The sequence below is a fragment of the Monodon monoceros genome, unplaced genomic scaffold (assembly GCF_005190385.1).
Source record: "Monodon monoceros isolate NGI ecotype Baffin Bay Population unplaced genomic scaffold, NGI_Narwhal_1 Super_Scaffold_7, whole genome shotgun sequence".
Lineage (NCBI taxonomy): Eukaryota > Metazoa > Chordata > Mammalia > Artiodactyla > Monodontidae > Monodon > Monodon monoceros.
In genome coordinates, this window is record NW_021703784.1 from 5,237,760 (window position 1) to 5,254,503 (window position 16,744).

The 16,744-nt window shown below is 53.5% G+C and overlaps 2 protein-coding genes across 4 annotated transcripts in view; one reads left to right on the plus strand and one right to left on the minus strand.

The window, feature by feature from the left end:
• Window positions 1-7,587, minus strand: part of FLI1 (Fli-1 proto-oncogene, ETS transcription factor) — a 120,335-nt gene extending 112,748 nt beyond the window's left edge. For 2 of the 3 annotated variants that reach the window (XM_029206947.1, XM_029206946.1), the window contains exon 1: window positions 126-870. In XM_029206947.1, the coding sequence (XP_029062780.1) occupies window positions 126-143 (18 nt within the window). In that variant the 5' untranslated portion in view covers window positions 144-870. Of the gene's footprint in view, window positions 1-125; window positions 871-4,832; window positions 5,835-7,568 lie in introns of those variants that run through there. The other variant, XM_029206949.1, reaches the window with a different exon arrangement.
• LOC114886847 lies at window positions 661-3,701 on the plus strand. Its single transcript, XM_029207912.1, has 4 exons — window positions 661-778; window positions 831-1,435; window positions 1,641-1,791; window positions 2,338-3,701. The coding sequence occupies exons 1-4, from the start codon at window positions 661-663 to the stop codon at window positions 2,412-2,414; spliced, it is 951 nt and encodes a 316-aa protein (XP_029063745.1). The 3' UTR covers window positions 2,415-3,701.
• Window positions 7,588-16,744: the final 9,157 nt, after the last annotated feature.

Here is a 16,744-nt window from a genome sequence, read left to right on the forward strand (position 1 = left end):
CGGGGCGCGGAAGGAAGGGAGAGTGGCCACGTCTTCCGGGACCCCGGCGCCCCGCGCCCAGCCTGCCCGCCGCCTCGCCGCCCCGGCAGACCCCAGCGCTCCGCGCCCACCGCCCGGTCGCTTACCTTAATAGTCCCGTCCATTTGGCCAAGTCTGCAGCCGAGCCCCCCAATATTCCACACATTGACCCGGTTACAGCCTGACCTCGCAGCCCCTTCGGATTAGCCCGGCGCGGCCTCTCTGGCGCCCTGGGCCCTCCCTGCGTGCCCCCCGCGAGCGCCCTGCCCTCGCTCCCCTGTGCACGTTTGTTGTTGTAGCGGAGCGAAAAAGAGACAGTTAACCGGATGAAACTTTTTTTCAGCTAATTTTGGGAAGTGACTTCACTTTGCGAATGGGGAGGAAGTCCTATCTCTCTCTCTCTCTCTCTCTCTCTCTCTCTCTCTCTCTCTCTGTCTCTCGCTCTCCTCTCTCTTCTCTTCTCTCCCCTCTGCTCTCCCTCGTCTTCCCTCTCCCCCCCTCACACCCCCTCTTCCTCCCCTCCGCGGGTCCTGCTTTTCGCATCACACACACTATATAAATACACGCGGAGATGCCCAGATACATTCATGCGCTGCGCCCACAGGATACTTGCTCCCGGGAGATAACAGCAAGCTGGGAACAATGCCGGGGTCCACGCCCAGCGCCCGCGCCCTGATTCCCGCAGTCTGCATGCCTCCCCCCACACCTTCCCCCAAAGTCCAACACCGAACGCCTTTGGCCTCCTTCCTTTCCAGGGGCCGTTGGCCGAAGGTGGCCCTCCTGACTCATTCACTTTCCGTTTCTTCCCACAGATACGTTCATTAATGTTTTTTCCAGCCGAGTCAAACTTTTTCTGGGGTTGGGGGGTAGGCGGGGGGCGGGAGAGTTTACTCGGGCTGGGGATAACCTGGAGCCTACTGCCCGGGAAGATCCGGACGCAGACCGAAGCCGACCGACCATTAGAAAGTGCGTCCAATGGGAATTTTTCCACTCGGGCCCTCGGCTGCGGAGTCGCGCAGACTCCCGGAGCGGCTCACCCATCGACGCGGACTCGGGGCGGTTTCGGACGGACCCCGGCAGTCGGGGGCGTGGACTCGGCTCCCAGCGAGCTGTGAGCGGAGGGACGCACGCGGGGAGGAGCGCCTCGGCCCCTCTGCTACTGGGGAGGTCCCGGCGCCCGCCGAGGGCCGGGACCTGCGGCACCCCAGACCACTGCTTCGCGCCTTCTAGGGTCAACTCCCTGGCACATACCCCAACCCGATGGCCCAAGCCCTGGCACTCGGGTCAAAGCCGCCTATGCAATGCCACCTTGGGCCCCAAGAAACCTACACTACGGAGAGACGATCCCTCCAGGCTGGCCGGCGGGTCTCCAAAGCACAGCAGGCAACATCCCCACACCGACCCAGACTTCTCCCGGGTGAGACCCCCGGGGCCGGGGCTCCAGACCATCATCCCCACCCCGCCGTGAGGCCAACCTCCCCTCGGCCCGCCTTGTCGGGCCCCGCCACCCGGAGACCTCCCGGGTCCCTCCGCAGTGCCGCCGCCCGCTCCAGTTGGCGCAGCGAGGGGACCCCCGGGCGCTCTCGGCCTGACTCGCTTCTCCCCGACCTCCTCCGAAACAGGTTACCTTGTCCACGCTCTCCAGACCACGCTTTGGACTTTCTCACTTTTATTTAAGAGTCCACCCGGAGAAAGAGGAAAAAAAAATCCAGAGGAGATCCGAGTCAATTGGAAAGAAAAATTTTCAAAAGGGTGTCCACAGCGGCGAAAAAGGTGACTTATTAATTCTTTATTTCTTCAGGAGCAGTTGAGCCCGAGAGCTCGCTGGCCTCCCTCCCTCCCCCCACCCCCTTCTCGAAATTAGTCTCATCAATTCAGCTCCAATTTTGGGTTCGAATACAGACACGGGTCTGAACGTGACCAGACCTGGAGTGGCGGGTGCAGCTTGCCAGCAATTGTGACTCGGTGTGCGTACGGGGGAGAGGGGTGGGGGGATGGGGTGGGGGTGGGATGGGGGCCGGGCCGCCCCCCCCCCCACCTCCTGTCTGCTTCTCAATCCAGGGGTCTGCTCGGGGGCTCCCCTGGGACCGCCACATCTGGTTACCGCTAGCGGGGTCAGTCCCCCCCTTTGCCTGGGGCCACCAGTTCTGGAGTTCAATTAAAAGAAATCAGGCTTAACCCTTTCCTCCCCTGGGCCCCGACGCCCGCCCTCTCTCTCTTCCCTTCAGCGTTTCCACATGCTTTCCAGAGAGGAAAGAGGTTAAAGGGAAAGGAAGAATGAATTACATCCTTTCAAACCCCAAATTGTTTCCTTTTCAGCCCAGACTCTGCCGACCTTCAAACGACAACAAGGCTTTCAGAAGGGAGCGGGGAAACCGCTTCCCACACGGACCTGACCAGAAACCCGGCACCCCCGGCCACATTCCCCCTCTTTCAGGCAGAGAGAACTCCAGTCTACCGCCGGAGGCCCCCTTCCTGGTGCTGGGCAAACACTCAGGCCGTTAAAGGCCATCGCAGGCCAGCCAGCGTCTCCCCTTTCTACACCCGGTCTTCCTAATACTTGAGAAGGCACCTCTGTGGCAAAACATTGGCCAGGTGTCTCTTCCCAACTCCTGTCCAGCCTGGCAAATAACAGATTGGCTTCACTGCTCTGATCAGTAAGTCACCCCAACATCTCTAGTACCCCCAACTCCTTTTAGCAGGAGCTGCCTCTCCCCTAGGGAGAACTCAGTGTGGAACTAGATTAAAAGGAGGACTTGCCCTCCTGTGTGAGCTGTGGAACTCAACAGCCCTTTCCGTTTCTGCCTGTAAAACCAAAGCTTCTGGCAATTTTGTAATTTTGAAGATGGTGGGGAGGGGAAGAGGCTGGCACTGGTACAGCTGTCACCCCTTAGTGACTCACTGGCTGGCACTGGGGCCGCGGCTTTGAGTGTTTACCAGCCCCTCTGTCAGAAGCTCCTGTCTATTCACAAGGCCCTCCACCCAGAAAGAAGAGCCCCCCAACTCTGAAGAGCCCTCTGAGGGAATCTGAGTCTCCCTGTGACCCGCACTGGCATGGCAGTGGGCAGGGCTGCCCACTTATGTAACTCTGGGTTTGATGTCCCACTCCACTGCTGCTGCTGCTTTTTTAAATCCTGAAGGGGGAAAAAAGCCCTAACCAAACACAACAGTAAACAAGTCTGCCCTGTTTAATGTGGTAACCACCAGACATCTGGAAAGATGGTTTGATCCTGGCAGCTCACATTGTTTTCACGAGCAGCCAAAGAGAATATTTCGAATGTTTGCATTGAGACAAATTGATAGAGAGCCTGTGGTGAAGCAGCTACAGATGAAAACGGTCTTGGAGCTGGGGAGGGGAATCCTTCCCCTTCTCTCTCGTCACCCCTCTTCTGCCCTCTCCCCTCCCCCTCCTCTCCCTTCTCCTGGCCCAGCTAGGGGCTGGTTACCCCAGCCCACGCATTTGCTCACACCCTCTTTCCTGGCTCACCAGAGACTGTCCTGCCTCTCCCTTTCCCAGACTGGGCAGGGCTGGTGACCAGGAGCTCATGCCCAATACCGTCCTGCCCACTCCACCAGCCCCGGCTGGCTTTCAAGTCAGGGGAAGCTCACAGCCGAACCCGCACTGAAAACAAAAGCCAGCAACCGGGGGTCGGGGTTGGGGTGGGGGGAACCAACAAAAGAGCCCACCACACGTTTCTGAGTCTAAGGTCACTTGCAGAACGCATGCCCACGGGGGCGAGCACTCAGGGAACCTTTGGACTTGGAGCATTTTCATTGCGACTGTGGTGGGGCGACTTGCCTCGCACCATCCGCACTTGACAATATTTTCAAAGATGCGGAAGTCCTGCTTCCCCCGGGAGGGGAGCGGCGGGGTGAAACGTGTCTTGGCTCGCTCAATGTCAGCCCTTTTGACCCGGTCAAGACTTTCCAGACGCGGCTTCCCGGGCTTCTTCGGTCCCAGCCCGGGTTGGGGGTGGGAGGACGCGACAACCGGAGCCGGGTCCCTGGGGTGCCTCCAGACCTCGGGACCTCCGGTCACTTGAAACCCCGAAAGATGCCAGGCTTGGCAGGGCGTCTCGGGCGGGTCCTTCCCCTTTCGTCCTCCCTCCTCCCGGCCCCTCCGGTCCGGCGGCCTCGGCGGGTATTCGAGCTGGCAAGGGGGGTGGGGGAGGGCGCGCGGGGGAGGGATGGGCGAACGAGCGCCAAAACTCCAGACTGCACAACTGCAGCTTCAAGTGTCTGGCCCCTCGCTCGAGGCCATAATTAATTTGAGATTTATTTTTATTGGAGAACTCGAGTCTCGTCTGACCTTAGCCAAACAAGGCAGCTCGAGCCGCCCCTGGATGCGCTTGAATGCCGGGGAATATTTCTGCAGGAAGGCTCTGCAGGCGCGCCTGCTTTGAATTTGTTTCTCAGACTTCATCGACTCACAGATTGAAGGAAGATTTAGAGCCTCTGCTGGCCCGGCCCGCTCCCCACGCTCGTTCTTGCCTTAGCGCCAAGAGGGTTCAAAACGCTACGTGGGAGGCCGCGGCGGCGGGAGGGCCCGGGAGGGGGAGGGTCTCTGCGCCCCGAGCCCCTGGCGCTCCGGGGCCGGGTCCCCAGACCACGCGGCGTCGAGGAGGAAATCCCAAGGGAGTCCGAGACTGACCAGAGAGCGCAGGCTGACAAGAGGTGGAGACCAGCCAGGTGCCGGGACCCTCACCCGGTGGCGGCGCCTAGACGGGGGCTTTGGGGGAAGGGAGAATTCAGCCTTTCCAAATCTCCAGCCGCCCTGCCTCCCAGCCGCCCCAAACAGCATGCAAAGTACAGACCTGTGTCCTTGAAACGCCGTTTCAGGACCTGCCGACCAGATGCTGCCCCTGGGCCGTGCCGTTGCGAACATTCGGGGGCTACCAGCCTCTTTTCCTCTGGTTGGGGGGAGTCTCCCCCAGAATGCAGCGTGGGCTGAACCAGCACGCTGGTTGGAGGGGGAGCGAGAACAAGGAGTCTGGGAGACTCGTAAAGAGGGAAAGTGGGGGACCCTGCCAGTCTCTAGTGGGGCGGCGAGAGGTCTTCGGGGATGTGCTCCTGGCGCTGGAATTGCCAAGTGCTTTGCCCAGTGCGGGCACCTCGCAAGGACATGGTCAGGGTTCCTCCACTGGGTCTCCTGCCTCTCCCCGATACCTGCAAGTGGAACGTCCTGGTCGAACATTCGCATTGGGAAACCGGGCTCCTTGGGTTTATATTCTAGCTCTGCATTTACCAGCTCTGTGGCCTTGGACAAGTTCCTTAACCTCTCTGTGCTTCAATGTCGCATCTGTACGTTGGCTTTATAATAGGATCTACCTCAAAGGGCTGTTGTAAAGATGGAGTGAGTGTCTAGAACTCGCTTGGCGGTCAGCACAACTTCGCCCTTATTGTTTGTATCTTGGCTCTGCCCCTTGTAAGCTAGATTACATTAACCTCTCAATGCCTCAGTTTCTCATCTGCAAAATGGACCACCTCCTAGCGTTTTTATTAATATTAAATAAGTTAGTACAAATACAATGCTCTCCCCCTTTTCACCTTTCTCTTGCTCTTTCCAGCCTCAAATCCGCCCTACGCTCTCTCCTGCGCGGTCCTCCTTGAGCACTTGGAACCCAGATCGCTGCCCGGGTGGAGTGGGCACCCTTGGTTCCCCAGGGCCCGGCTCGTCTCCTGGCTCCTGGGGCCCCGGGCGCCTGGACCTGCCGTGTTTGCCAATAATATCGGAGCCGAGTGCTGAGGCGGGATGGCCGGGGCTTGGCGGCCAGAGACTGTTTGTGCCCCTCTGGCAAATGGTAGGCGTAGGGAGCCTGCGGAACAGACCCAAGATTGTCACCGCCACGCGGACCTCCCGACCTCATCAATGCACCTCTTTGTGCAACAATACAAACTTTGTGGCTGCCGAAAAATCCATTTTTTCCCCTTGAAAGGAGCTCCTGCGGCGAGCGGCTCCCCTGGCGGCCGGAGCTCGTAGACTGCCGCCCCTCTCCCCCTCCCCCAGCGGCTCCCTCCACTCGCCGGGGCCCGTTTGCTTTCTCTCTGACTCTTGGCCTGGGTCAGGCTCCCGGGCTCCCACTTGCCCCTCTGGGTAATCCTTAAGGTTTTGGGTCCCCGGGTGTGTGCAGGCTCGGGGGTCCCAGTGGATGGGAGACAGACTGCAGCGCCCCGCCCCGGGGCCCTTCGCGGCCCTCGGGGCAGAGCCGGGAGTGAGAGCCGGGTCAGCTGCGCCCCGCGTCCCGGGAGCGGTGGGGTGGGAGGGGTTACCGCGCCCATAACCCCCCAGGAAACCTGGACGCCGCGAACCGAGCTCACTGAAGTCTGTGTCTGCTCTGCCACCTCCTGGGAGGCACCCATCCGTTTACTGATTACCCGTCCATTGATTGACTCGTTTTTCATTCATTCATCACTGATAGATTAAACAGCCCTTCCCGGCCAAGCCTCCAAAACCTGGCTTCCCCAAAGTGACTATGTGGACTCCTTCAGACCACAGGCAGGGAAGATGCTACTTGGTGTCCACAGATTTCCCTTGAGAGAAACAGGAGGAGGGCTGGACGCATAATTGACGCGCCCAGAAAAAACCCGAGAGTCCCCACGCCGTCGAGGTGCCCGGTGCCCGCAGACGGTCACTCCGCCCGGCTTTCGCGGATGCTGGACGCAGCGGAGGGGGCCAGGAGGGAGGGGCGGGGGCCTCTCGGGGCGGGGTTTCGGGAAGGAGGGGGCGGAGCCGAGATCTAAGGAGGTGGGAGTTAGTTTGCCGAGCCGCAGCGGTCCTTCCTTTTCGGAGCTGGGGAAGGATCTGGGCTGCTACCCGGAAGGCGGGAGGTCGCGCTTGGGATGCGAGAGGACCTCGCCGCGGTCCCCACCCCGGGCAGCTCCGCACCTTCGGCCCGCCCCGCTGGCGGATTTTCATTAAACGTGTAACCCAGATGTCCTGGCCTCGGTTTGTTTACATTCTTGGGAACTGCTGTGGAAAAGGAAAAAAAAAAAAAAAAACAACCAACCCCCTTCGATATACCTTCAAATACAGGAATCTGCGCTTTTGAGGGGCCGGTGGAGCTGAGGAAGGTGGGCTTGAGGACCGGGGGTGTCGAACCCGTAAGAGAAGCGCGTCGCGATCACTTGCCCGCACCCACACGCACGCGCTCACACCCTCACACTCTTGTCCACACAGACCCCTGACTCGGGGAACCTGTTGTGCACGGCGCGGCGTGGGCGCACGACTCATCGGGACCGGACGCTGGCCCGCGGGTCCTGGTGCCGGCGTCTGGGCTTTCCTGCACGGCCCTCACCAGGCTCGCCCACCTCCACTCTCCCAAAGAGAAGCGGCCAAGAGGCTTGGTCCTCAACCAGGGATTCCCGAGGGTCTGCGCCATCCTCATCCAGTCTAGCTAGTGGCCCCAGCTCCACACCCATCTGGTAAGAGCGTGGTCCGCTCCACCCGCCTCTTTTCCCGCGGAAAGGGGGAAGGAACCCTAGGTCCGGGGAGAGGGTAGGGGGCTGCTGGGGGGGGTCATTACCTGTTTAAAGACGCTGTCATGTCTTACCTTGACGTAAGACGATGTGTCGGGGACTGTCTGAAACATCCTGGGTGGGTGAGGAAGGGTCGGGAAGGCCCAAGAATCAACCTGGGTGGGAGAAACCTCAGTCACCCGCGAGCGGAGCAAGGGTGAGACGGTGGGGGTCAGGGTGAAGTGGGAGAGCAAACGAGAGACGACAGGAGGGCTAGGAGGCTCCCATCCACCTGGACCAGTGAGGGAGGGTGGGGTGCAGGCACCGTCACCCTCCCTGCGCCTCTGTCCCCCAGGCTCCAGGCTAAGGGGTGGTGGTGAGAGCCAGCTCACATCGTTGGGCCTCTTGCCTACAGTCCTGTAACCTTCGATCGGCAGCCGGAGACGCGCGTCTCCCCCAGGGCCTGCGTAGTTTCATACCTGGGGATGCAGGTGGGGATAGGGGTGTGCCCTTGCCAGAGGAGAGAAGGTGGCCAGGATAGAGGTAGGTCTCCTCAGCTTTGCAGCCCGAGGCTCCAGGAAACAGATATTTACAGAGTTGCCCACGCTGCGGCCCTCGGGGCACAGACCTTCTGCCTGACTCCCCTACCCACCCCCACCCGCCAGGGCTCCACTAGCGTCCAGTTGTCTCCCTCTTCCCTGCTGGGGGACCGCTTAGAAGGGCCCCTGGCTCAAGGTTCTGGAGGTCTATGGAGGCCCCTTTCCCAGAGCGCACCCCTCACCGCCACCGCTTCTGGAAGAAATCGAGTTTTCCCAGCAGAGACAAAGACAATGAATGAGGAGGCCTCATTTCTAGTGGCAGGGGAGGTGGGGTCTGAAGTTTGAATATTTGGACTGGAGGGCGCAAAAGCTACCCTAGGAGGCCAGGTGCCTCTGCGTGAGTCTCTCCCCGCCTGGCCAAGTCTGACGGCTGTCTCTCTCCTCTTCCTTCCCTTCCTTCTCTTAAGCCATCTCTAACGTGGCAGGGCGCAGCTTCTACAGCAGCCAATGTGTTTCTGATAAAACGCTTTTCTCCCCACTAACGAATTCCAGCTTTTTGGCTCCCGAAGCCACAACAGACACACAAGTTCAGGGACCAGGTACGTTTCTCCAGGCTCCTAGATTCCCATTCATGGTTCTCCCCTGGTGCCCTTGCTCTAGAGTCTCCCCATTTTCTTTGAAAGTTGGAGTGAAATTTGCAAGAAGAGTGAGCAGGGGGGAAGAAAGGACAGAAAAGAAAGCCTGGGAGAGAATGAGAGAAGGAGCCCCAGAAAGCCTCCAGGCTGCACCTAAAGCAGGCAGACGTGACCCTGCATCACCCCCAGAGATCCCTTGCAAACGAACACCCACCTTAGACACCCCTTCCTGCTCCGCCAGCAGGGGCTGGACTCCGACAACTCCAGGGCGTTCAAGCTCTTGATGTGAATCCTCTGCCCCCAGACTCCTGATCCTTGGCAGAATAGAATTAAACCTGCTGGCTGCCCAGAGTCAGCGTTTGCCTTTCTTTCCAGCGTATCCAGACAGGCAGCCTCAGCTCCCGCACATCTTCGGGGGCTGCAGGAACCACTCAAGTCTGTGCGTCCTGCAGCTTTCTTCTCCGCCTCCGCCGGCTCTCTCCAGCTTTCTCCGTCCCACTCCCTCTTCCTCTCTCTTTTCCGTCTTTTAATTTGATTTCCGCTTTCTTATCAATATTTCAACTGCTCTCTGATGAATTGTTCTAATAGACAGCCACCCATCTGCCCCCAGCTGCTTTTCCAGAAACCTCTCTGTGTTACTAGGAAATGTCAAGGATCACCAGAAACCACCATGTATCATAAATGTAAAGACACACAACCGAGTCAAGCCAGGAGGAGACGTAGAAACCAGGGCCTTCTTTAAGCTGATTATTTAGTTTCAAACGATTGCAGCGCAAAGAATTATTCTTCAAATTTAAATGATATGAATGATGTCTACTTTCATTTTTCAAGCCCTTAAGTTTTTCCTCCTTAAAAGTTACTCCTTTCTCTTATTTGGTCCTCTCCAGGCATATACCTCCTGACTCACATTTTCTAGGCAGCATCTATAAGAGCAAGTAGATTGCAAGTGTCAGGGAACCAACACTATTATGGTGTTTTGATTAAAAAATACACATACATTTCAAAACACTCTTGCTGTAACACAGCATTGTAAATCAACTATACTTTAATTTAAAAACAACACTCTTACTAAGGGAATTTTTCTGGATCCTCAGATTTGTGTTTTCTTGAAATTTGGAAAGGTGCTAATTTCTTGGCTTGTAGGCCACTTGTAGACCTGGCCTTGAATGGGGCTCCGATTTGTGGGTCATGCTCGCACTGCCTTTCAGGTGCCCCATCCCAGGGCCATTCATTCTCCACAGACCCTGGGCCGTTTTCACACACTGGGCCCCCCTCTCCAGAGTCTCCTGTAAAAGGGAACTGCTTACCAGGCCCCCAGACCAGAACTTTGTGAGGTGAGGGATGGCGACGAGAAGAAAGCAGAGGTGCCAGGTAAGAGTAGAGAGTGTGTCAGTTTGTAAGAACAAAACCGACAGTTTTGTACACCTCTGATAATCTCAGTTTCTCAAGGTTTCCCCTCCTCTTCCTTCCTGGGGTACCCAGATCTCTGGCTACTTTGGTACTGGACACTGGGAAAATTTGTTTAGTACCTGCTCCCTCCTTTCCCCCTCCCCCCTCCTCCTCTCCTCCCCCTCCAACTGGCTCTGGAAATTTCTGACCAAAAGGCAATTGCTTGGATTCCATTTCTGGAGAAAGCACACTTATCACCCAGATCTCCCCACGTGGGGGGTATGGGCGTCAGGGTTATTCATTATTTCCTTCTCAACAATATCCCGATTTTTCTCTCCGTCCCTCCCCCCAAAGCTCAACATATTGAAACATTTTGCTGCTTAATAAGAGCGGCCGGGAGAGCTGGGAGGTGAAAGGCCAGCCTGGGACCGTGACTGGGGCTGCCCGGGCTCAGCGCTGACAGCCGGGCTGCCCCCGCCCAGCACATTCCTGGCCACGGCTTAGGAAAACAAGACAGGGCTGGGGAGGGGAAGGGACTGAAGTACCAGAGCCACGGCCCCGTATTTTTGTTCCTGGGATTCTTGGAGAGCTTGTCTTCCCTCCTAAAGGGAACAAACACTGTTCTGCACAACCATGAATAAAACAGAAGGTGCTCCTCCAAGCAGATAATAATACTACACTGATGTCATGCATTTCAAAGGTAAGCTCTTTTTAGGAAAGTTAGAAATTTGAAAATGAAGGCTTCAGCTATCTTAGAGGAGATGAAAATGAAGCACATTGTCTCATTAATACCTCACCACCCAGATTAGGTTTTTCCTCCCTTTGTCCTCCCTGTATTTTCTTTTTCCCTCCCTCCCACTCCCTCCTTCTTCCTTCCTTCTCTTGAAGGTGATTTCTAAGAGATCCCTTGAGTACCTGCCCCTAGATTTTTAACCCTTTTCTTTATGTTTTCACAATTGGTATTACATCCTTATTTGTAGACACGTCTGTCTAAGGTTTGTTCCCTTCATTAGACTGTAAGCTCCCTGAGGGCAGGAGCGGAGTTTGTCTGGATACTTTCTGTCCACACGGAAACTGACAGGCAGGGAAACAGAACGATTATTTACCTACATCCCTCCTTTCTGGCCAAAAACTAAAGAAGGAAATATGGAACGAGCACATGGCACCATGGCATTGTTACTAAGGAGAAACTGACGGGAAAATTACACCTGAGTGAGTGATCCTGATTCATTTTCTGCTTTGCAGGGTTATGTGAAATCATTGCTTATGTGTTGGCTTCATTTTTACAAAAATGGTTCAACCAGGGAGCGTGTGATCATCCCTCTTCCCAAGGACACTTCGTGTGGTCAGCTGATGGAGGTGTCCCGTCTCCAGGTTCTGTACCAAACTCTTCAGGGTTCTGTGTGTGTGTGTTGATGGGTGAGGTGTGCTTGAGCACGTGCCCTATTTCCTACTCTTCCGGTAAATTTATTTTATTTTATTTTATTTATTTTTTGCGGTACGTGGGCCTCTCCTGTTGCGGAGCACAGGTTGGTGCTTGGACCAAAATCTTGTTGGTCCTGGGAAAACAGATGAGTTGAGAATGAAGTGAGGAATAATCTGGAGTTCTTTTCAGAACTGGACATAGACCTGGAAGCCTGCCTTGTTTGTGCACGTGTGAGGCAGGGGAGTGTTAGGGATGTCTTTGGCCTTGACCACGCTGTCTGGGAGCAGGGGTGGGTGGGAGTAGACCCAGGCTGTCTATCCTCCAGGAGGATATGACCAACTCCCTTAGTCACCTGGAACCTTCGATTTGCCAGAAGAAGATGCTGAAATTGGTAACAGCTGCCATAAGAAGGCACAAAGGAGAGGAGGACGGTGCGGGGAAAGGGGTAGGAAGACTCAGGAAAGCCAGTTTATCCCTCCAACTGTTTCCAAAGGAGAAGGGGTAGGGGCTTTCTTGCTCCAGGTACCAGCCTGTACCAAGCTGCTTCCTTGGGCTGTAGATTTGCAGTCCAGGGCCTGGGTGGCAGGTGACCCTGGTGTAGAGTTTAGAGATCAGGAGACTGGAATCCAAGAAAGGTCCCCAGTGGGGGAATATCTGGGTGGCACCAAGCTGGGCCATCCATGGGTTCTAGGATTCTAAGCAACACAAGTAGGATCGGCTTCTTTATTTAGCAAATGAGAGAGCTATGATTAGATCATCACGAGATGCCTTCCAATCGGAGCGTGCTGTAATTCTTTGAGATTATTTAACCTGGGAAAGGATGTGAATCAAAGGCAAATTCACATTCTCGGGTTAGAAACTCTGGGTTCCAGTCTTGGTTTTGCTCCTCATGCCTGGTGTTAGGGGCTGAATCGTGTCCCCCTAAAATTCATACGCTAAAGCCCTGATCATGCTTCAGAGTGTGACTATGTTTGGAGATAAGGCCTTTAAAGAGGTGAATAAGGGGGCTTCCCTGGTGGCGCAGTGGTTGAGAGTCTGCCTGCCGATGCAGGGGGCACGGGTTCGTGCCCCGGTCCGGGAAGATCCCACGTGCCGCGGAGCAGCTGGGCCCGTGAGCCATGGCCGCTGAGCCTGCACGTCCGGAGCCTGTGCTCCGCAACGGGAGAGGCCACAACAGTGAGAGGCCCGCGTACCGCAAAAACAAAAAACAAAAGGAGGTGAATAAGGTAAAAAAATGGGCCCTAATCCAAAAGGGCTGTTGTCCTTATAGTAGAGGAGATAGGACACAGAGATGTGAGAGCACAGAAGGAAGACCATCGTGTGAAGACACAGCGAGAAGGTGACCAACTGCAGGCCAAGGAGAGAGGCCTAGGAGAAAACAAACTTGCCAACACCTGGACCTGGGACAGCTAGTCTCCAGAACTGTGAGAAAATGGATGATTTAAGCCACTAAGACTTTGGCATTTTAATATGGCAGCCCTCGCAGACTAGTACAACTGAGGAATAGTATTTTGCCATGATCTGGTTTCTCCAAGCAGGCAAAAGGAATTGACTATGTTGACTCAATATTTCTAGAACTTGCTATGATGATCAATGTCTATTGTGTATCCACACTGTTTTGGGTCATGTGTGGCCTGGTGTGTAAAGCAGTGTTTCTGTCTTTGGGGTTCTTTCCACCCCAGATAAAGTCCAAAACCACACTGAGTTTCAGTGTCCTCTATTTGCTTTTGCTCGTAATGATGGGGTAGGAAGGAAGGAAGGAAATTGCTCTTCCAAGGAGCAACTTCAGATTTTAAAGTGTAGTCAGCAAGGTGTCACACTCCTTATCTCTCACTGTCTGTGTCCTCTTGTGGCCCTGGACAGACTGTAAACCTAGATTGGGCTCCTGGAAATTACAAGGAGAGGGAAGGGGTGGGAAATTTGCCCAGGGAGATAAGTCCAGGAAATAGAGGCAGTGAGTAGAACAGAACCCATGAGAAGAGTGGTCAGACGGGGGCTCTTTAGATTCCAAGATGTGTGTGACCTGATCAGTCCTTTGATTCCCATCACATACCAACACACATGCATGCACACACATGCGCACACGTGCTCATGCACACACACACACACACACACACACACACACATTGGCACATTCATACATATCCTCCGTGTAAAAGAGGATCTATCTAAACAGGTACAAGAGAAACGGTCCCCCCCAGCTGACAGATTCACCCCCTCGGCCCCATCTATAAATCTAAAATACGTAAAATTTCCCAGGATTGGGATGAAGAGGTGAGGTTACTGGAGAATGAATGGGACTATGCATTAAGGCAAAGAAGTGCTCTGAAGACCAAAGATTTTTATATACTTTAGATTCATTCTTCTAACCCCCTAAGCAAGTTTTTCTCCCCCTTAAGTTATCTTCTCATGGGTACCAGTTAGCTAATTTTATTTTATTAGATAATCCCGAGGCCTGTTCTATCTTATTTTATAAATAAGCTTATAAATTTTCATAATTCTAAGGAGCATATTACTAATCTCATCTACGGTTATATTTTTCCAGGTTTCTGGGAGATGGACTCCATCCCTGTTCCTGTTGAAAAATTGTGGAACGTTTCCTTTATAATAATTCCAGTGTGATTCCAGATAGGGTGATGTTTCTTCTGACTGAATGAAATTTATTTATTCATCCATTCACTTATTCATTCGTTTGCCAGGGGTGGGAGGATGGGTCATATAAAGGACCTGAGTGGTATTATTTTGCTATCTCTGAGAAGGCAAAAGTTTGCAAAGACTATGTTATCTTTGCTCTATCAGTCTGGTCTTACTCAACCCTAAAAAAGAAGGAGAATAGAATTAAAAGAAAGCACCGGGTTCAGGACCTCTTGTGGAAAAAGTGGCCGTCATAGTTTGAGGGGGAATGAATCGGTAACTAAAGGATTGAAAACATAATTACAGAGTGAGACAGCTGGTCCATCCATTGCAACTTTGAGGTAGAAGGTAATTGTATTAGTTGAAAAAAAAAACAACCCTTTGAGACACCGCTGAGAAAAATGCCACAGAAATAAAAGTGGGCTTACTCTGGGTGCTGAGAATTGGAGAGGGCAAAAGACGCCATAGCATTTGCTCCCTTCCTTCCTTCTTGTAAATTAACTGTTATTGGAGCATAGTTGCTTTACAATGTTGCATTAGTTTCTGCTGTACAGCAAAGTGAATCAGCTATACGTATACATCTATCCCCTCTTTTTTGGATTTCCTTCCCATTTAGGTCACCACAGAGCACTGAGGAGAGTTCCCTGTGCTATACAGTAGGTTCTCATTAGTTATCTATGTTATACATAGTAGTGTATATATGTCAATCCCAATCTCCCAATTCATCCCACTCCCCCTGCCCCGCCCCGCTTGGTATCCATACGTCTGTTCTCTACGTCTGTGTCTGTATTTCTGCTTTGCAAATAAGTTCATCTGTATCATTTTTCTAGATTCCACATGTAAGCGATATTATACGATATTTGTTTTTCTCTTTCTGACTTCGCTCTGGATGACAGTCTGCCCCCTTCCTTCCTTAATGATCCCCAATTTAAAAAAAAAGAAAGAAAGGAAAAAACCGAGACAAAAGTCAAGCTGGGCCAATGCTAATTCTGTTTGACATGAAGGTCTTTGACATCTTTTTTAATGAAGGTGGTAGGAGTGGGGTGAGGTATAGGAAATGTTTGATTGAGGAGAGGTGTAAACAATACTCCCCACACTAAGGCCTGAGGAGAGTCTTTTGAGAACTGAGAGCCTTTTGGCCGAGCGCTTCCAACTTCTAGAGGAAAAAGATGTTATGTAAATACTTGCCTGATCAAATACTGGTCTGATGTGTCATTATTCTTATTTTGGTGACCTTCAGCTTTGACAGACAGGGGACAGTGGGGTCCTGGAGAGAGCATGGCCACTCAGTATCACTTCAGTGCACTTCACAGCTGAACGCAAAACAATGTACCCCACTTAACACAATAAACACTGGGGACCCACCGCCTGCCTTGTGAGTTCCTCCGAGGGAACCTGGCTTTCCTAGATAAGAGATCAAAAGTGGAGGACATGTTTTCATTTTCTTAGTGTGTGTTTTTAAATCAGACTTCGTGAAATAAGATGTCTCCTAGATCTTTGTCTGAGGGCAAGAGGGACATAGATTTATTCCAAATCCTATTTTCTCTTTGTAAAAGATCAGACTTGTGAGTGGCACGAAGAACTGAGTATTTGAACTCTGAAATTCTTGTTGCTTCGAAGGGATTGGTAAGTTGGCTATGGAAAGGGTAGGAAATTATATGTCACTCTCTATGCAGCCTGTGTGCCGCTACTTTTGGTGATGACTTTGGTTCAATTTTACAAAAATTGACTAGAACAGAGGACATAGAGTGGACTTTGAAGAAATAGGGCTCCCCTTCCATTGGGTAATATTCCCCTCCTGCCCCTATCTCTCCCCTCCCCAAGTTCTGACCAGAGAGTGATTTGGCCTCGGCGGTGGTGACCGGAACTTGTTTGATTTTAATTGAGTGAGTCCTGCACGTCCTTTGTTAACTCAACTGGCCACCTCTGCTGGCTGGCTTGCCCTTTTGAGGTCCCTTCCCTTTTCATTCCATGAACCTTTTTATATGAGCAACACCAACAGTGAAAAATCCGAGTCAGGCAGCAGTGTGCCCACCGAACATTTCGCAAGTCAGCTGGACAAGAGTCAAGTAGGCACCACAGCTTTAGCTACTAGCTCGGGGACCAGATACCCCAATATTTTTGCAGCGCCCCCAGGTGATTGCAATGTGCAGCCACGTGGAGAGCCAGTCTCTTCATTTCCTTAGGAATTCTCCCAGCCAGAATACCACCCATGGTGAAAATCCAGCAAGTCGTTCACCTCACCTCGTTTCCTTGCAAAGGCTGACAAGGGTGGGTGATGATCACAGTTTTTCAGTTGGGTAGTCCTTTCGATTTGGAACCAAACTGAATTTTGGCCTGCATGTCGAGCAGAGAAGCTGGTCATAGCTGTAGGGCCCAGGACCCAGAGACGATAAGGACTTGCAATCTTGAGTGCTTATCTCCCCCTGTATCTGGCCTTCTTGCTTTCATAAAGTAAATCGGGAAATCTCACCGCAACAGGCTTTCCTGTGAGGAGGCTGGCATTTCCTGCCTGCCCCACCGGGGACAGGGATGGAGGGTACACATGGCTGATGCTCAGGCCACGTACTAGCTGATTTTCAACTGCTGGGGCAGGAAACGTGGGCACCCACCGAGATCAACAATGGTGTGCGTTTAAGCTACAGAGG